This window comes from Martes martes (assembly GCF_963455335.1).
Source record: "Martes martes genome assembly, chromosome: 7".
Classification (NCBI taxonomy): Eukaryota; Metazoa; Chordata; class Mammalia; order Carnivora; family Mustelidae; genus Martes; species Martes martes.
In genome coordinates this window covers 142,877,838-142,898,712 of record NC_137894.1, presented here as the reverse complement: position 1 = coordinate 142,898,712, position 20,875 = coordinate 142,877,838, and the positions used below count along the sequence as shown (strand labels likewise).

Sequence of the window (20,875 nt, the reverse complement as noted above, 5' to 3'; positions counted from 1 at the left end):
GCCGTAACCTTACCAAACCACTGCAGCTACAGAAAATCCCCCAAATAAATACACTCAAAAAGGTAAGAGTATAGGAAAGCCCAAGATTACTATTTGGCAAAACATCTGCAAAATTACCTAATCGAACTGCACCTACGGCAACTTCAAAGAAAAATAATACAATATTTTGATGGGGCACCTAATCCTGCACTCAGCTCTCCCTGGTAAAAGCCAAATTCCAAAGACGCCAGCTCAACATACAAAAGCGTTGCCCCGTGTGACCAACATTCGCTAGAAACAATGTCCGGGAGGCCACACACTCTCTGGCGACCACTGGGGAAACTGCAGGGGCAAGAACCTTCACAAGGGCAAATGAGCGAACCCCGGAGGCGGAGCCTGGCCAGGAGCGACATGTTCCAAACCCGGGCACGTGTTCTGGATCCGAAAACCTCTAGCAGAGGACTGTGCAGACGGATGAGCCACGGGACCCTCAGCGGGGCACAGCGGTCAGCACCGAGGGGGGCCGTGGAGAGCGGCCGCCCCAAATGGTCTTATCTAGAGGCCAGCTCTGTTTGAAATATTACTTGCCCTTAAGGAATTTAAAGTAATTCTCACAAATCTACAGCAGCCTGGTCAGTGACATTAGGAGCACTGGAGTTAGCAATGAAAATGGGTAAGTGAAAAAAGCAAGTTAGTTTTCTGCCACATTAATCCTAGTATTAAAATAAAACCAGGTTACGGATTATGGCTCATGGCTCTAAGTAACCAGGACACTCAATCAGCATTTCAGTGCTCAAAGTGAAGGCAAACGGCTTTCATGGGTCCCTACGGAGAAGAGAATGACCACTTCAAACAAATAACAGACTTCATTATTAGCAGAAGGTAAGCACTTACAAAAAGCTTAATTCATACTTAATTTGAGAAAAGGACAGTGTCTAGCACGTGAGCCAGAGGAAACTGCAGGACAGCAGTCCTGCCGGGCGCCTGGGCCAGGCGGCCTCCCGGCGACAGACCGGCGCCCGCCTGAGCACGCCGGCGGCTGTGTACTGTACTTACCCCGTTCCACTCTACGCTCATACTCACTTCCTCCCCTCCGTCAGGGCCGCTCTCGTACTTGACCACGTCCACGTTCAGACTCTCCCGGCTTCTCCGCTTCTCCATGTTCTCAGGGTCGTTCAGCACTTCGGCTACTCTCTGTTTGTGAACATTGTCAAGACCCTGTGAGCCAGGCAAGGGGGGAAGGGTTGGAGCCATTAGAAGGAAGCTTGACGAAGGACTTCTAGGACAGCTGAGCTTCTCCCGGGGAAGAAACAACCCAGAAACAGCACTTAAACACAGAAGAGTGATTCTCAGAAACAGACACTTAAGACATTTCACTCTTCATAAAGCTTACCTCAAATTTAAAAAAAAACAGCAAATATTGGGCCCCCGTGAGTGATCTGCACACTTAAGTATTTACAAGGAAACGTAGTGATGCACACAAATTTGAAATGCTGTGCGCAGAACAGGCCCGGTGGACAGAGCAGTGGGGGTGTTGTGCCCGAGAGCAACGAACATCCACGACGGGATCTGGGAGGCAGGCACACGAGCGCGCAATTCCCTCCACTTCTCTGCTTCCCGGTAAAGCATGGTCAACCCCTTCCTTTAAATTCCTGCAACTCCTGACCCCAGACTTGACTCATTTGATACATACTATCCCAGCACTTGAGAACAAAGCCCGGATTATTGGCAAGACTCCTGAAGACGAGCGCTGGGCACTCTCCGGCCAGGATGAGCACCAGGACAGTCTAAGCCACCCGGCCTCCCCAGCAGGGCCCGCACACAGCCAGGCCCCCAGCAGGCTGCCGGCGCCACAGGGCGCGCTCCCCCACGCAGCCCTCCAGAGCCGGAGGACCCCCGAAAGGTGTCAGGCCTGAAGAAAGGGGCCCGGGCGGGAGACAGCGTTGCTACCGGGTCTCCTCTCATCACTCTGCACAGATCCTTTTGAAAGAAAAGAGCTCTCAGGCATATATGGACGATTTTAATCTCAAACAAAAAGTGGCCATAAACAAGCACACGATAACCAACATATATACCGAGGAAGGGGAAAAACTCACACCTGCCTCTCCGATCCTCCAAAGAGATACAGAAACCAAACCCCGCTTTAGGAAGTCTTGCCTGCTGCCACACGCGCGCGTGCGCAGAGTAACGCCCTCACTCGTTACCCGGCAGCCTCGTCACGGGGCAGCAAGCACGCCGTTCCCGAGCCTCCACAGATGGCATCTCGGCCCAGTCCAACCTCTCAGCGGACCGCCGAGTGCGCAGTGACCGCACCAGCCCACGACACCCCACCGGCGGCGCACGGGGGCTCCCGCCACTCCGTCCAGCCCTCACCCCTGCTACTTCTGTCTGCTTTGGACTCGCGCCGTCCCCACCTCGGCGGCTGTGAAGTGGTCGGATCTGCATGTCCCTGCTGATGAGGGACGCGGAGCATCTCTTCACACGCGTGTGGGCATTCGTGTGCCGTCAGCAAAGAAATGTCTATCCAGCTCCGTTGCTCATTTTTAAACTAGGAGATCCTTCTATCTTTACACATTCTGGGTACTAGGTCCTCATCAGATGTGATCTGCAAATACTTCCACCCATTTCTGTGGGGGTCTTCACTTTCCTGTGTCCTAAGTGCACCAACATTTCTAATTCGTGTTGGTGAATCTAACTGCGTTTTTTCTTTTGCGGCTTGTGCTTTTGGTGTCACAGTTAAGCCTTTTAAACAATATAACTTTCTTTGTGCAAACTAAAATATTTTCTATTTCCAAATCGAGCTTTTGACAAGTCATATAAAAGAGAGTCATTACACTCAAAAGCCCAACAGGTGAGTTCAAAACGGAAGGCAGGTCACTGACCTGTTTCCGGGACCTCATGGCAGCTTCTTCCAATGTCTCTGCAGCTTCAAACTTGCCTTGACGTCTGTAAAGTGCCCCCAGGTTTTTCAAAGTAGTTGTAACAGTGGGACTATAAGAAAGCATAAGATACACAGACCTACTAAATAAAAGTTTTAGAACTACTATTAACCGCATAAAATCTAAGGCACTAACAAACATGTTTGTGCGAAGTATTTTTTAAATTTCTACAGTACTTTTTTAAACTATAAAATTCCAGTAAGTTCTTTTTTTCTTTTTTTTTTTTAAAGCAGGCTCCATGCCAAGCATGGAGCCCAACTCAGGACTTGAACTCAAGACCCTGAGATTAAGACCTGAGCTGAGATTAAGAGTTGGATACTTGACTAACTGAGCCACCAGGCATCGCTCTGAAAAGTCCTTCTCTCCCAAAGGACCACCTGCCTACTTTTCAGCAGTGGGGCTGCCCCCGACACTCCCGTGGGACCCTCTGCAGAGCCAGGGCCCGCTGTGCTGAGCCCCGCAGCCAGCACGACATGCTCGTGTGCTCTTTGCAGGCCACAGCCGCTCTCACCATCCGCCAGCCCCTCTGGCAACAGAAGCGTGTGTGCTGGGTCTGTCTGAGGACCATCATGCCTGCCCCGGAGCAGAGCTACTCTGTCACTGGGCAGTAAAGAGGACACGGTGTTTGATGCTGCTATACATCTCCCTCCTGTCCACAAGCAGAGGGGAAGCAGAGCTAGAGCAAAGGGTCGGAGGCAGGCGAGTACCGCACACGTGAAGAGCAAACGGTGTGCACGGGGTGGGGCGCTGCTGCACTCCTCACAGCAGTCTTAGAAAAAGCTAGAAATAAACCCAGAAATACACCTAGGTGCTTTTCGTATACATACGTCCTTCAACAGTTCTCTTTTCTTATTCATGACAAGTGCTTACGGCACAGAAATAAAGAAGCTATACCCCAGGTCTCTGAGACATTTACGCAGCAATGGAAAATACAAAGCCTATAAATTTCGGTTCTTATGGTAAGTGCTATGGGAAACCCAGAAGAGGGTTCAGAGAACTTTCCGGGAACAGATGACCGGCAGACTGGTCTTCTAGGGGAAGTTACAGTTATAAGAGGGAAAAGTCTGCCAGGAAGGTGTTCAAGTCAGGAGACAAACAGAGGTACGGGCAGCCCAGGCTCACAGGGCCAGCAGGGGAGGGCCTCACATTGCCCCAGCCGCAGAGGCCCCAGAGGTGCCAAGGGCTGCGAGGAGGGGAGTGGGGGTCTGCCTCGTGCCAGACACATGACTGCAGAGTCTCCGGAGTCCGCTCCAAGGCCACGCTGCATACTGGCTTCCTAAGGAGGTCATTACCTCCTCCTCCTGCGTTTTGGCAGCTGGCCTCGGGCAGAGCCGTGGTACTGGACAGAAGCCGAATTTCACCAACACTGCAGTGAGCTGTGTGTAGGTACATGGCCTCATTACGAAGTTACGGGTTTCCTGACCGGAATCTGGGAACAACGTGGGAGACTGTGCACACGTACCACCTGAAGGAACTTTCCATGTTCAGTCATTTACAAGGTGATCTTAAAGCACAAGCACCTTCCAGGACAGTTCTGTTTCTTCAGTTCAAAGGACATACCTACTGGGGCGCCCTGGTGGCTCCTTGATTTCGGCTCAGGTCATGATCTCAGGGTCGTGAGATCGAGCCCTGTGTCAGGCTCTGCGCTCAGCACGGGGTCTGCTTGTCATTCCCTCCTTGTCTGCCCCTCCCCCTGCTCACTTGCTTACTCTTGCTCTATCTAATCTAAAGTAAATAAAATTTTATAATTTTTTTTCAGATTTTACTTCTTTGAGAGAGAAAATGAGAGAGAGAGAGCCTAAGAAGGGGGAGGGTCAGAGAGAGAAGCAGACTCCCTGCCAAGCAGTCTCTCGGCTCCAGGATCATGACTTGAGCTGAAGGTAGTTGCTTAACCAACTGAGCCACCCAGGCACCTCACAAAATAAATAAAAATTTTTGTAAAGAAAAAAAAAGACATACCTGTCAACTTTGCAGGCTTTGTACCAGCCGCCATACTCTCCAAAAGATGTCCCGTCCTTTTGCTTTCCCTAAATCATAACAAATGAATATTTACCTTAAAAACAATATACCCAATTTAGAAAACCTCTCAAAATAGTATATTCTTACTTTGCATTCTTCTCTTTCTTCAGCGTGCATCCAAATGGGTTTATTTTCATCTAGGGGAGAAAAAATACCATACTATGAAAGTGCGGCATGACAGGGCCCATGAGCAGAGGCTGTCAAGTTTCAGCGACTGCAAGTTCTCGTTTCTCACATGATCCTCCTTTGGCGTTACTTTTTAGGACCTGGACAGAGGAAGTTCACAGTGGAGCCTACGAGGGCAAGAAGAAACAAGCAGATGGCCATCCACGTGCAGCGCCGTGAACAGACACATGTAGACACACAATCCCATGTACCCACGCAGGGCAGGCAGCCGTCAAAGAAGCAGACAAATACGCCAGGGCTCCTAAAATGCTCGCACACCGCTGGGGGGTACTCCGAACTTCCAAATTTCCAAACACCAGCATTAAACAGGGGCTAAGAGAAGGGTAAGATGTTGGGAGCAGAGTGGAGAAAGATACTGATCAATATTCTCTTAAAGTCGTCTTAACTTTTGAGAACCTTAACCATGACACTCCGTACGTTTCTACACGACCACCGTGCCCACACCACAGAGCACATGCAAGCTCAATTTCTGACAAATTTTTATGATAAGGAAAATGCTTGAGGTGCAAGTATGAAGGAAGATAAGTAAACATGACTGTAAGTGAAGTATGGCTTAAGCACGTAAATCAACCAGCACAGAAAGACAGACACTACAATGACAGAAGGTGTATCTGGGTGCTGGAATCACGGGTGATTTTCACGTGCCATCTCTGCGTGAACTTTCAAGGATTCCCGCCACGAGCACCAATCTCAAGTCCCAGAGGCAGAAACCGGTGCTCACACCGTCCTCACTAACAATCAGACCTCGGACAAGCCACTTTGGCTACCGTGTCCTCACTCCTGAAATGCACCAGACTGTTCGAAAAACTAAACATGCTCACACACTGAGACTGCCTCTCGGGAAGACCTTTCCACGGCTCCTCCTGTGATCAGGACTCGCCACGTCACAGGAGAAAGCTGAAACCCGATTCCAATACCGGCTTTAGGAGAGCGAACGGTATCCGAGGCCAACGAACAGCACGGAGTGCAGTCGGAGCTATTGAGCGACGCGAACTGCTACGGCGGCCAGCCCGCAGCGAGCTAAGGGCGCACGGGCGTGGAGCACACGGGTGACACCGGTGCGCAGGCACGCCGTGAGCAGCAGGCCCGGGAGCCTGAAGGGCACCCGCAGATGGCAACAGGACACCTCTGCCTCTCGTGTCCTACATGTGACATCTGTACGGAGGGCAAACACAGGAAAGCCGCTTTCACCAGAACTCAACTGGACTCTACGCTTCTGTCTTTAGAAAAGAAGCCAGCAAATAGTAAGGAAACAAGTATCCCCCAAGAAGAGAGCTTTTTTAAAAAAGCATCAAGGAAATGCCCTGGAATTGCTACACGATGCACCAGCCTCTGCGGCCGGGGGCGGGCTGTGGCCCCCGCCCACGACTCCCGTGCTGTGCCCGCGGCCTCCCGCGCACGGAGGGTGAAAGGGACCTGCTGTTCCACTTAGTAAAGGAGGGAAAAAACTAATACTCTCCAAAGACTTTTCCTAAGTGGTTTCTAGAAACTCTCAACAAACAAAAACATTTATTAAGCAAAACTGCTCTCCCTGTGCAGCCTCAGGTTTCCTGCACACCAGTAACAACACTCCTCACTCCCAACGCCTTACGGAACACCTGACGCAGGGGGAGATGCCTTACTCAACACACAAATAAAACTGTTGCATTAAACATTTTAACTCTTTTAAAATATTTATCCCAACTGTATATTAAGTACCCATAGCACTTTAAGAAATATGGAGACAGGCGTTGGCTCTTTTAGACAGTCAAATAACCCAACAGGCCTGGGATGGGGTCAACCCTTTGCATTTCCAACAGGTCCCACATGGTGCTGATGCTACTATCCCTGCTGGCACTGGGAGAACCAGGATAACAGTAAATCCAGAGAGCACCGATGCCTCCAGAGAGGTTTTCTGGGGTTAGTGCTCTGAGTTGTGCAAGAGCGAAGCCTGGACTCCGGAGAGGGCAACGCAGAAAGACAGGGGGCAGCTGGCCCATCACCCCTGACCACAAGGCACACAACCCACTGAGTACCTGGTGACCACGCCGTGTTTACTGGATGGCAGATGAACGAATGAATGAGCCCATGACACTCAGACTGTGTCACATCCTCTCCTCTAAGTGCTATCGACAAAATCACTTCTAAAATTCAATTAAATTCTACCTTGAAAATGAGATGATGACTTGGGTATTACTGAGTTCCAGCTGGGAATCGCCATTTTTAATGCACGCTAACAACCGTGTCTGCTCAGAAGCGACAGCAGAGTCCTTACCATCTACAGAGCCAAACTCCCTTTCGTGTGCACGAGTGAGAATCTCTTTGTACAGTGTTTCTGCTTGCTTGAATTTTCCTTGCTTCAGATAGCAGGATGCCTTAAAATAAAATAAAGTACTTAGTAACTTCATATGTAAAGAAGACACATTCCTGTCTACAGGTTAAATGACACAAAGCTCAGGGGTCCAAAAGGCAGCATTTGGGGCTCTACCTACAGAGGGCACCTCTGTCCACATACCAGGTTATTTTTTGTTTTGGCCACATTGGGGTCATCGGGCCCCAGTTTTGTTTGGTAGATCTCGAGGGCTCTTTGATAATAATATTCTACTTCCTCGTACTTGCCCTGATTCTGGCACAGTAAGGCCAAGTTATTTAACTGCTTGGCAACGTCAGGGTGATCCTTTCCCAAAACCTGCGGAAAAAAAAGTATATTAGAAACACCGATTTGTTTTAGTGCCATCCAGTCCGTTCTCACCCACTATGAGAAGGGTCCTTTCTCAACACAACCATGGCTGTGCCCACCGTCCAGGCCCACAGTCCGCGCTATACACAAAGAAAAAAAAAACAGACGGGCGCCTGGGTGGCTCAGTCATTAAGCGGCTGCCTTCAGCTCAGGTCATGATCCCAAGGTCTTGGGATGGAGTCCCATGTTGGGCTCCCTGCTCAGTGGGGAGCCTGCTTTTCCCTCTGCCTCTGCCCCTGCTTCCTCTACTTGGGCTCTCTGTCAAATAAATGAATAAAATCTTTAAAAAAAAAAAAAGAAAGAAAGAAAAGAAAAAAAAAAAACAGCCAGAACTCATACTCTTGTTGGGTAGAAAGAGACTGTACTGTTTTCCCTACACACTCTCAACCTTTCATCCTTACAGTAAGCCCACACGGGGGCTGGCACAGGTGCCATTAGAACTCATGGCCTGAAACCAGGAAATGGCTGTATAAAGATTCTATCGGTATGACCCCCAAGTTCTGAAAGAGCCCTTTCTGACCCAAGCTATCGCACCAGACTCTCTCCTATGCGTGCAAACCTTCAAAAGGAATCTCCAGCTCTCGAATTCAGCCTACATATCCCTTCCCACTAAGACCTGAGGGTCCTCTGCACTCACCCCAAACCACAGCCCTCACATTTCAAACGCCACCTTCAGGGCTCCTGGAGCTCCCGTCCCACATGCCTGGTGCCCTTCTCCCAGGCCCCCCAGCTATACCCACCACCAACTGCTCAACCCTCAGAGGGACACCTCCTTCCATCCAGCTCGAGGGAGCCTCAGCCCATCTCTACCCAGGTTAACTCACGGGGACCCTGGTTGTTCTTTCTTTGCAAGTATCACCACCCGAAACTATCTTATTTATCTGTGTAGTCCGGCACTGCCCAGTGTAATGTAATGTAAGCCACAACAGTAAAATTCTATCTCCTACACCAATGTAACCCCAGTACCTAGAAAAGTGTTGACTCACAGATGAATAAATACTAAACCACCTCCCTACTACCTTGAAAAAACAATTCATTCTCTCAACCCTATGCCCTCCCCGATGTCCCCAAGGCAGCATGCTGCCTGCCCATCCCTCTCGGCATGCCCTTCCCCTCCCTGCCTGTTGGACTTACATAAGACCCAGCTCCAACATGCAGCACTTGTGGGAAGCCGCCCCCGGGTCCACCCGCACGGCCTGGACTTGCAGGAGCCCCTGCTCTGCGCGCTCCCAGAGCCCTAACCCGGAAGCCCGTGCAGCCGAGCCCCATGGAAGGAGCAGGCCCACCAGCTCTCACCAACCAGAGCCCTCCGCACACATTACTAAATGAGTGAACGAAAGCAACTATGCATGAATAAACCTGGCAGGTGACTGAATAGAGCTCATAATCCTTCATCGGATACTTATGTGTTCTCTTTGACTTTACCCCAGTCCGCTCAAAATCTGACCATTTTAATTCGTAGGTATCATGCAGATGGTGGTAGGAGAAAAGTTTTCCTGTATAATTTGATGAGCAGCCCCTTTTATTTCCCCTTTCCCAATTTCACCATATGGCCAAAAATCAAATGACCTTGCAGTATCACTGGTAAATAATCACAGAAAATATCAATTTAAAATACTACCCCTGGTCATTCATGGCCTGGACCTAACACCAGAGCCTCCTGCCTGATGAGATTACCAAGCCACGTTTCCCTAACACCTAATTAGCACAGGTTGCAGCCGCTGGACTAATATCCAGGAGAGCGAGTACTAAATCTGTACTTCTCAGCCAAACTTTAGTTCTAAAAATCACTTCATTTTTTAAGCTTTATAAGCATATTTGGTGACTTCGTTTTTCAATTTCAATATTTCTCATATCCACAAGTACATGCCCCGTTGTCAAATGGTAGATGCCCTCCACGTCCAGTCCTCAGGGGCTCCTCCTCCTGCAGTCATTTCTAGGCCGTATCAGGTGGACAGGGCACGAAGACCGAACCCACTCCCCCAACCCTTTATTTTTTTTTTTTTTAAAGATTTACGTATTTGTTTCTGAGAGCAAGAGAGCAGCACGTGCGCACGAGTGGGAAGGGCAGAGAACGGCAAGCAGACTGAGCACAGAACCCGATGGAGGGCTCGATCTCACGACCCTGAGATCACAACCCGAGCCAAAAACAAGAGGTGGACGCTTACAGGACTACACCACGCAGTGTCCCTGAACATCCACTCACTCCTTTGGAACCCCAGTCTCAGTGGGCTCGTCTGGCTGCGTTTTGTGGGCTGTCCGCCTCAGCCTTTACCAGGTGAGTTCCTTCCAGGAAATGGTCAGTCACGACATACCACAGGGGTCATTCCTCAAAACACAAAACCTGAAATACTTAGAAAGCACAAACGCGGCCTCTCAAGATGAGCACGTGTCTTTGCCCGCACCTTCTCTCGGATCTCCAGCGCTCTCTTACACAGCGGTTCGGCCTCTTTGTACTTCCCTCTCTTGCCGTAAAGCACCGCAAGGTTATTCAGAGTCGCCGCCACCTGCCAACGGAGGGACCAGCAGAGACCAGTAAGCAGCGGCAGCCGTAGGACCTCAGTCTCACGCACCCGGCGACGTGCTCTCCATGGAGCGAGGGGACAGGACTTCAGTGAAAAGCAAAGGGCAGTTCACGACACACTACAGGTTACACTAAGTGAACCAGAGACACTAAAATTAAACAATCAACGACACCATGATCTTGATTTTTTTTTTTTTTTAATTTCACTGGAAGCCACAAAGCCAACCCAAACACAGATCTGCTTGCAAATCTGGCCAGATTTTAAGAAAAATATAAATTCTTCAGAAAAAAATTTATAGAAGTACATGCAATTTGATTTCGGATTAAAAAAAATACAGTACGTGATCCACGGGAAGTAGTGGTGATGAACAGATTAACGTGCGCGGGCACAGGCCGAGCGTCAGAGCCTCCAGGGCCAGAGCTCAGCACAGGGACTGAGCGAGTGAGGACTCCTACCTGCACCTCTAGTCAAAGGGCAGCTCTTAAACCTTCCCTGTTGAGTTTAATATTAAAATGAGTTGGGTTAAAAAAAAATATTAGGGAAAATGAAATATAAAAAGGAAAGAACCAGATATACAAACCGCAGGATGATCTTTGCCCAAAGTCTTCTCGCGGATGGCCAAGGCATCGTTCAGTAGATTAGCGGCATCTTTGTATTTATTCTGGTCTCTAAATTGAAAAGCACCCGTTAAGTGTTTTGGATATAACTTACGTCTTTTTTAAAATGCAATTTTGAAACTACAGAAATAAAAGTTAAACTAGAGCTATTTAAAAAATAAAAGTCCACTATTAAAATGATCAGAAATACCCCCAGTGCAGAAGAAAAAGACTCCACCAATAAACGGGAACTTGGAATCAGACCCAATTAGCTCTGGAACCTGGCCCTCCCGTCCAGGTTTCAGGGACGACACTGCCCCCACACCACAGCACTGTATTGTAGAGTATGGGAGCCGGTCCAGAAGGCCGGGCAGAGCTTCACCTGCTATCAGACAGAACTGATCCCAGGGTTCGATCCCAGGCTCTGCCAGCTAAGGCCTGCAAGGCCTTGGGACATTAAGCACCCTCCCACAGTCCCAGTCAACCCGTCTAGGAAGTATCTTACCTAACTCACAGAGTTGCTCTAAGAAGCTAAGGATATGCTGTGCGTATAATGAAAAACCTTGTTAAAAATAAATACATTACAGTGTGTTCATCTGGTACACACTTTCCCACTGTTTGCTTGAGGAAGGAGGAAGGAGGAGGCTCCTGACTGCAGTAAGACAGAAAGCCCAGCCCCAGCCTCTGCCCTCCTTGCTTTGGTACCGACAACGTGATCACAGAAGTTATTCGCTCTTTGAGACCAGCACGCATGTTCCTTAACTGTGGGATACACAAAGGGTCAGTGCGCCCCCAGAACCTCTGAAGCACACTAACTCTGGCCAAGGGTACTGAGGTTGTTTTCTTCCAATACCCTACAACACACGACAAGCTGGCTCAAACATTTTGTGAAAATCAGCAGGTATGACAGAAAGTCTCGAGAACTACTACACTTAAAACCAGTAACAAGAACTACCTAAAAGCCTGCGGCAGCTAAAAGAGACAAGGGGTACCAAGCACTTTACCGAACTGTGGCAGGCCCTAAAATATCAGCAGCTATTAACTAATTAGCCAAAGCGAGATCACACCAAGAGCAACAGCACTGGTTCTCAGGCGTGGCCCCAAACCGACGACCGTCGCCCTCAGCCGGAACACGCAGAAACCAGCCGCGCCCCAGGAACTCTGGTGCTGGGGCCTGCACTCAACTGACCAGGAAATTCAAACCGAAAATGAAAACAGAAGTACACCACCGCACGCGGGAAAAGCCTAACAGAAAAATGCACAACACAAATGACTAAAAATACCCAACCAGGGAAACACGAAGGCAACCACAAGACCGTGCTTCGCATTACTGAAGCGCGGGGACAAGCCGGGAAACGCGGCTGGAGCGGGAGTGGGAAAGGGGACGCCCCCTGCCTGAGGAGTCTGGCCACAGGTACCAGGCGTAGGCTGTGAAGACACTAACCCACTACAGGAACCAATTCTCAAAAAATCCAAAATCTCAGACAAAACTTCTAAAGACGTTTATCAGTATATTATGCTCTTCCCCCAAAGACTTAAAATTAAACGTCCCCTAACACAAGAAAGCGGAGAAGGTTACAGGCCAGCCCCGGGGTGCGGTCCTGAACGTGAATGTGAGTGTGAGGACGGCTATGCACTTGTTTCTGACTTCTGACAGACTGCAGCGAGGCCCGGAAATTCCCGCTGCCTGACACTGTAAACTAGGAACCAGCACACCTACAACCAACAACAGAAACCCTACGTGCATTTTTTTATTTAACTCATTTATAATAGTAATGTCTATTGTTAGCCAAAAGTTTTCATGTTAGCACACACGAATTGCTCTAAGCTTCATTTATTTGAATGACCTCTACTCCCAACACGGGGCTCGAACTCACGACCCTGAGATCAGGAGTCAGATGCTCTACTGCCTGAGCCAGCCAGCGCCCCAGTGCAGACACATTTAAAAAACTTTTGGAATGAAAGCGGCATCATCCGTCAAGATTTTAAATGTAAATCCCCGAGTCCCTACGCTACGATAACAGTGAAGATCTGCAAACCACCTCAACGTCCGCCGGCAGGGCAACTCAGAAAGTCCGGACCACCCACGAGCGCGCGCTACGCTGCCCAGAAGACCTCGGCTGACCACGGCCAGGGTTGCGGACATGCTGTAAAAGGCCGCTTGCTTCCTGGTGTTGTGTTGTTTCGTGAAGAAATCACTCATCTCTATGAATGGCTGCAACAGTTTGTTTCTCTTCCCTGAGCCCCTCTCTGTCCTCTCCCTCTGCACCGTCCCGTCCCTGCTCAGACCCCAGCTCCGTATCCCTAGGATCCTGCCCTGCCTCCAGGCCTCAGTCACCACGCCATCCTACGCACAAGGCCAAAGGGACTCTGGTGACACCCGAGTAGGGGCCCACTGCTCCCCACCAGCACCCCTCAGCACTGCCCGCAGGGCCTCCGCGGTCAGGCCCCGCTTCTCCCTGCCCCGTCTCTTACCACTGTCCTTCGGGTGCCGTCAAGCTTTGCCAGCAAGGGTCAGGAGTAAGCCCCAAACACACTCAACACCGCACACCATCCCCCCCGCCCCGGGCTAAAATGCCACCCGCCCTCCGAGGCCTGGCCCAGTGCTGCTCCCGCCCTTCCATCCATCCTTCCCTTAGCCTCTCAACTGGAAGGAATCTCTCTGCTCCATGAAAACTTTTGTGTTATTCTATCAGCAGAACCCAGTCTCCTGCTCCTCTAACTGCACACGAATGTAAAGAGCCTCTCTTCGACACGAGGCCGTCAGTTCCTTGAGAATGTCCTGCAAGCGTTTCACGCCTGCCAGGCAACCCCACGCGTCACATGCCCCCAGTCCTCCCCTGGACCTCTGAGCGGACAGTACCACGGCCTCCATTTCAGATATAAGAAAACTGAGGCTCAGGAAAGCTAAGGGCTCTGGACAACGTCCTGTCTTGTGGCCATCTAGCAGAGACAGAACCTGAATTCTCCTGACTTGAAACTCAATGTCCTGCTTTCTCCCAGGGCAGGAACTATACACTCACTCATCTCTAGGGCCTCACGGGAAGCAGCCGAGTCTGGCCCACACTTGGGGGTCCAGAAACGCCGAATGCGGACAATCACACCAGGGAAGAAACACCGATGTGTTAATCCCAACCCACAGAACTGGAAGGGCCACAGGGAACCGACCCTGCTGTGCCTTCGAAGAACTGCTCCCTTCTCCAACCCGACTCACTGCAGCTGAGTTCAGCTCAAAGACACACACAAAAGGCTCCAACACATCACTCCCTGCGCCCAAGGGCAAATTCCTTAGTTCCCCGCAAGGTGTTCACCAAGGGCTCCTGAGAGAGGAAGCACGCTAACGTGAGGTGAGAAGTGCAGACAGGACACAAGCTGGTCCCCAACTTTCAGGGACACTGTTCTGGGAGAAGAGAGAACAAAATTCAAAGAACTCCAACGCCAAGCACAGTGAGAAGTGCCAGAGAAGAGGCAAGGGTTAAGGGCTCTGGGGGCACAACAGAGGCAAAGGGCAAGTGGGACCTGAGACTCAGAACAGGGCGGGAGCTAACAAGGCCCTAGAAGGGTGGGAAGGCTATTCTGGACCAAAGAAACGTGGTACACAGGACCTGGCGGAAAAAGGCGAGAGTTCAGTCTGGCCTGAGTGAAGGGCGCATGTGGGCGACTGCCGGCGGCCGACGGGGGTTGTTCCGGGCAGTCTGTGTCGCGCGGGGCGCTAACTCTGCCACAGAGCTTGCTCGGTATTTTGAATTTAACCCCACGGCTGTGTGAAGAGACGTGACCGATGAAGGCAGCAAAGCAGGCTTCTACAGGTTTATAGAAACATCTTTCAAACCCTCTAAGTTCATTAGAAATACCGTGGGTAAAGGAGACAAGGGCAGAGAAGGAGAGTACTAGCCTGTACACCAGGGCCAGGATGTTCAGCATGGTGGCCACATCCGGGTGGTCATGGCCGGACGTCTTCTCCAGGTCCTCCAGGGCCTGCTTGCAGAGCGGCACAGCCACCTCGTAGCGCCCCTGCGAGGCGTACTGGATGACCAGGTTGTGAAGCGTGCGCAGCCGCGCCGGGATCTCGTAGCCGCCCTGCTGCGCGGCCGCCGCCGCACTACTGTGCTGCTGCTGGACTGCACACAAGGGACACGAGCCGGGTGACATGGTCGGTCAGGCCCCTCCTCCCGAGCTCCGGTCCCGGGGGACGCCCAGCCCCCACACTGCGCAAACCCCTGTAGCGCTGCCCCGGCAGGCGGGGGGCCGTGAGTCACGTGTCAGGGGTGGTGTGATGCCCCCAACAGTGCAGGGAGGCTCCCCTCAGCACCGGACCAACTCTGCCTGTCTCCCTCTGCGAGAATGCACACACCACACGCGAACTGCTGGTTCGGGCCCCAGGTTCGTCGTAGGGGCTGGTCCAACATCTACCGCGTCCCGGTAAGAAACACCTGAAGTTGTCTTGGGAAATGCTGGGTGACCGGTGTGCACGTGCCTCTGGGCGGCAGCTACCGGCACCAGGACGCCCACTAATTACGGCAATCACATCAGGACAGGACAAGCCACCTTCTGTTTGTACATGCTGCCATGTAACCGCTCCCCCTCGCCAACTTACTTCCTTGACCCGGATCGTCGTCGTCATTTGGGAAAAGGTCATCCAGAGGCTCTTTGGTGGAATCGGTGTCTTTGTCCTCCTATAAAACCAACCCGGGAGAACTTCAGCCTCACCAGTACTACAAATCCTGTACCAGAAATCCTTCGTACAAATAACAGTTTAACAAAACAATCTCAGAAAGGATAACCAGTTTTAAAAATCAAATATAGGGACGTCTGGGTGGCTGTCGGTAGAGTGTGCCTTCCGCTTGGGTCATGATCCAGTCCTGGATTGGCAGACCCCCTGCTTCTCCCTCTGCCCCTCACCCTGCTCATGCTCTCTCGGTCTCTCCTTCTCTCTCAATAAATAAATAAAATCGTTAAAAAATAAAGTAAATCAAATATGGGATTAACCACAGTTTGGCTCATCTACCAATTTAGAAGAGAGTACTAAAAGGCCTGCTAGACCAGAACTCAAACTAGAAATGCAGGCCACAGGGCAGCCAACGGACCGTGACGGCATTTCTATGCCTCAGGTTCTTCACTACATTCTGAGGAAGTTCAAATACAGCAGGGAAACTCTTCCTTGAAATAAATTTTATTTGGAAGCCAAATATGTAAAAACAGACTAAAACGGCCCATCGCTGAACACCACAGAACTGGAGGGCTCAAGTCCCTCTTCCCTGCACAGCACCACCACAAGACTCCTAAGAGCAACCTAAAACCTGCCAGCTTTTTTTTTTTTTTTTTTGAAGATTTTACTTATTTATTTACTGGAAGAGAAAGAGAGAATCCCGCATAGGCTCCACGACCAGTGCAGAGCCCGATGCAGGGCTGGATCCCTTGCCTAAGATCCCCTGAGCCCATGACCTGACCCAAAAGCAAGAATGAGACACCCGACCGACCGAGCCACCAGGTGCCCCGGAAACCTGCGGGCTTTAAGTCTGTGCCTCGAGTCTCCCCACAGATCCCTGATTAGTGCAGGGATAAAAACCATGCCGACACAATGGGAGAGAAGAGACAACAGCCTGACCAAATGGAAAGTCAGCACCATCCTCCCTTGCCTCTGGAAGGGGTCATCTGAGAAGTACACAGACTCATCCTGATACTGGTCCTGTCTGGGACGCATGATCTAAACACAGAGAGAGACATGAGACAAACCCAGACTGAGGAACAACCCATGAAGTAACCGATTCGTGTACTCTTCACAAACATCTGCATCATGAAAGGCAGAGAAAGACTGTTTTCTCTGTTTGAAAAGGACCCATTTCAGATGAAAGCCATCCGAGGAGACGTGATAGCTGAGTGCCACATACGGTCACGGACCAGCTCCTGGCACGGTGAAAGGAGGCCACGACGGGCTGAGACGAGGAGGACACAGTGCAGACGAGCACCGCGCCCGTGTGAAACCTCCGGACCAGAGCCGGCCCCGCCTGCACACGAGCACGTCCCCGTGCCACGGAAGCGCGCCCAGCAGCAGCCGGGGAGTGTGCCGTGACCTGGGCCGCCTACTCCAATGCCGTTCAGAAGAAAACATCATTCAGGTACACCCCGAAAGGACAGGCAGAATGAGCTCTCTGTTAGCTCTCTTCTCCAAGCTCGGTATTTTCTCAAAATAACAAGTTTTAAAAGTCTCCGATTCAACGAAACCCTGCATCACCCAGTATTCTAGGCGAATCACGGGCTGCCATCTGTAGCTCATTTATTCTTATTCCCACAGCAACCCCCAGCAATACGTCTTCTAAATCAAAAGCAAGGGAGAATTACAGTCAGGCTAATAAAGCCAGGTGTTGTGGGCTAACGTGTCCCCCAGAAACCACATATGGAAGCCCTCGCCCTCCAGGTGATGGCATGTGGAGGTGGCCTTTAGGAGGTCATGTGGGTCAGACGGAGTCACGGGGATGGGGCCACCACGACAGGACTAGTCTCCTTAACAAAAAGGAAAAGACACTAGATACCTCCCTCTCTCTGCACGCACCAAGGAAGGCCACGTGAGGACACAACCAGGATAAAGGCCCTCACCAAGAACCCAACCATGCCGACATCCTGACCTTGAACTGTGGAAATAAGCCACGCAACCGTGGTATTCCGTCGCAATGGCCCGAGCTGATGAAGACCCGCACTCTGGCAATGGGAGATGTAACATGAGGAGAGTCTGGGTGAAGGATGTATGGAAATTCTCTTTACTATCTTTTTTTTACTATCAATTTTTCTGTGAATCTAAAATTACTCCAAAATTTGTCTTTAAAAAGTTGTTTTTCAGTTAACTGAATCAGATATAAACAGTAGATGAAAAACAAGACCAAGAAGAACAGCCTGAGAGCCAAGAGAAAAAGGAGAAAACCAAGCTCCTTCGGGAACATTCCAAACACACGGTAAGTTGGCAAGAGAGACCAAGGAGGAAGCATGAGTGAGGTGGCAAGAGAACCAGGTAGAGTCCCGGCAGCAGGAGAATGAGAGTTTCAGAGAGAAAGGTGTCCACAGCACCAATGGCTACAGGGTGAGTCCCAAATCTGGATTCTAGATGACTGGATGGGAGGCACACTGACCTGAGGAAAGTTCCAGCAACGTGATGAGCTTGGAAGCCAGACTCAATGGGTTCTCAAGCGGGGAAAACCTCATGAGGTGCCTCTCTGCATCATGCCTTACACGTACAAGGTTGTGTGCACGTGTCTGACCACTGCTCTAAAACACACCTGTGAAAAGCACGTGACTTGCCCAGGGACTAAGCCCCAAGACCCATAACCTCTGGCGGCTCAACGCAACCATCAGAGGAGGGAAACACAGCTGGACTAAAACAGCCGACCGCCAACAACATGGTCAGCTGTCAGCACTCCACTCCTACGGAGCCACTTACGGATGGAGAGATGTCGTCATCGTATTTCTTTAACTGATTCATGAACTCCAGGTGCTTCTTCTCCTCCTCCAGCTGAGCCACGGACTGCTCGCTCTTCTGCAACTTCTGCTGCGTGTTGGCCAGCTCGTCCCGCAGCCACTGATTCTCCTGGCACAGCCGACGAACCTGCGCGCGCAGTTTCTGCTTCTCGGACTCCACAGCGTTCAGGTGGTTGGACAGAGCCATCATAACCTGGGGAGACAGAAACGCTGACGGCCTGCAGCGTCCCTCCCACGCTTCTCAGCCCCCGCCGACGCAGGCACGCTGGGCCCGCAGCTCTCGCTTCTACTGCACACATGTGCTCCGACACAGACAGGTACAAATGCCAGTGACTCCCCTTGTCACCCTCAGTCTCAGGCTACAGAGGGGGCCACAGTAAAGAATATCACGTGCTGGGCGCCTGGGCGGCTCAGTGGGTTAAGCCTCTGTCTTCGACTCAGGTCATGATCCCAGGGTCCTGGGATCGAGCCCCGCATCAGGCTCTCTGCTCAGCAGGGAGCCTGCTTCCCCCCCTGTCTGCCTGCCTCTCTGCCTGCTTGTGATCTCTGTCAAATAAATAAAATCTTTCAAAAAAAAAAAGAGTATCACGTGCTCAGAATATCTACAGAAACTAGATGCTGTTCTCATGTTTGACAGCATCTCAAATGGACCGGTAATGGACACACAGCTACTCTTCTGACAAGACTGTACGTTCTTTCCTTCTATCTAGGTGGCTCCGACATCATTTCTCAGAGGCGCTTTTCCATGTAAGAGTGTGTGCACAAGCATGCACTGCGTACAGAGTGCCGGTCCCTCCAGGAGGGGCAGGTGACAGAGCTAAGGAAGGGCATGCAGACAATCTTTGATGTTCCAAGGTAAGGGAAGAAATCTTTAGCTAGCCGCCTAATCAGAACACACTGGTGCATCCCTAAGCTTAGGGCCACGTCACAAAATCCCGTGACTGTCCCAGGGCTCTGCCTGCGGTGCACCAGACCTGCCTGAGGCATCAGCACGCCCCTGGGAAGTGTAGGAACAGAAACACCTGGGCAAAGCTGGCTCCAGTCTGTTCTCTCTTTAGACGACGCAGCTGCCCTGCCCTCTACTATCCTCCTACCTTTCAGACCTAAACTCCAGAAAGTGAGGCTCTTTCCTCCTCCTTCTCTTAACTCTAATATCTGCCCAACTAAAAAGGAAGTCCGTATTCACATCACTTTTCAGCAACAGAAAATGCCATATAATACTTTCACAATAGCCAAGCAAAGTTGAAATTCTACAGTGAGGTCTTTCACACAGTCGGGACGAAGAACTCTAAAATCAGGCTCTGGACGGTTACTATGACAAACGGTGTTCTCTACATGAAAGTGCAAACTAGTGACCCAGCAGCCCTATTCAGCTTTCATCACTTCCAAGTGAAAAGCTAAGGGGCACCTGGGGGGGGGAGCAACAGGTTAAATGTCTGACTCTTGGTTTCAGCTCAGGTCATGATCTCAGGGTCCTGGGATCGAGGCCTCCCCGCCCCCAGCGGAATCTGCTTGAGATTCTCTTCCTCTCCCTCTGCCCCACCATCGACGCAGGCGCTCTCTCAAATAAATAAATCTTAAAAAAAAAAAAAAAAAAAGAGGAAAGCTAAGAAGAAGGAAGCGAAATTTTACCGTATGTGATTTTGTCTAAAATATGCGGGCAGAACCACACATTACCAAGGGGTAGGGCTACCACAAGAGGTTTCTTTTCTTTTCGGATTGACTGATCCTAGTGGGAAGGGTGAGGGAAAGGGAGACTCTCAAGCAGACTCCCCCCAGCGCCGCGGGGCTCGATCTCACGATGACATCACAACCTGAGCTGAAACCAAGAGCTCGATGCTCAACCGACTGTGCCCCCCACCTAGATGTTTCTAATTTTTTCACCTCTATGTCTAGCATGATATAAACAAAGGTTTAGTCAAATACATATAGCAATGTCGTCTTGGAGAACTGCAGAAACTATTAGCTGTTAGCCAATATCCATTCTCCCTTCTTCCTTAGGCCTAAGAACGTGGACCTTGAAGTAGGCAGAACAATACTCCCCAGGCTCCCTCACAACGGGGTGTGGCGACAGAACCACGGTCTGGCCAGTGAAACGTAAGCAGTGTTGTGCACCAGCTGGAGGAAGTAAAGGGAGGAGGTACACCCTTCCTGTCCTAGAATGGGGTCAGGTGGCTGTGGCTGGAGCTCCACCTTAGTCCACAAAAAAGACTGTGTGCACCGCAATGCAGAGGCCTGCGTGTCCCTGATGACCATGCAGCTACACAACCCATCCAGGCGCAGCCTACCTCGGTATTTCTTTACATACGTCTACGATGTTTAACCCACTGATTTCGTTTTTGGATACATGCAGCCAAATCAAATCCGAAATGACAAGGTTACCTCTATTTTGGCTCTACTTTTTAAAATTTAGACATGCCCAAATCAATCATCATTTATATA

General features: G+C 50.6%; 1 protein-coding gene across 22 annotated transcripts in view; it reads right to left on the bottom strand.

Moving 5' to 3' along the window:
• Nucleotides 1-20,875, bottom strand: part of KLC1 (kinesin light chain 1) — a 61,633-nt gene that overhangs the window by 15,772 nt on the left and 24,986 nt on the right. For 8 of the 22 annotated variants that reach the window (XR_013967180.1, XM_080809351.1, XM_080809334.1 and 5 more), the window contains exons 3-13: nt 18,396-18,626; nt 15,561-15,639; nt 14,859-15,084; nt 10,948-11,035; nt 10,248-10,349; nt 7,618-7,791; nt 7,378-7,477; nt 5,025-5,074; nt 4,878-4,945; nt 2,862-2,970; nt 1,063-1,197 (exon numbers count right to left, since the gene is read on the bottom strand). Coding sequence is in view for 21 of the 22 variants with exons in the window: in XM_080809351.1 (XP_080665477.1) it covers nt 1,063-1,197; nt 2,862-2,970; nt 4,878-4,945; nt 5,025-5,074; nt 7,378-7,477; nt 7,618-7,791; nt 10,248-10,349; nt 10,948-11,035; nt 14,859-15,084; nt 15,561-15,639; nt 18,396-18,626 (1,362 nt within the window). In the remaining variant the exon portion in view is untranslated. Of the gene's footprint in view, nt 1-1,035; nt 1,198-2,861; nt 2,971-4,877; nt 4,946-5,024; nt 5,075-7,377; nt 7,478-7,617; nt 7,792-10,247; nt 10,350-10,947; nt 11,036-14,858; nt 15,085-15,560; nt 15,640-18,395; nt 18,627-20,875 lie in introns of all 22 variants that reach the window. The other 14 variants (XM_080809349.1, XM_080809350.1, XM_080809336.1 and 11 more) reach the window with 3 other exon arrangements.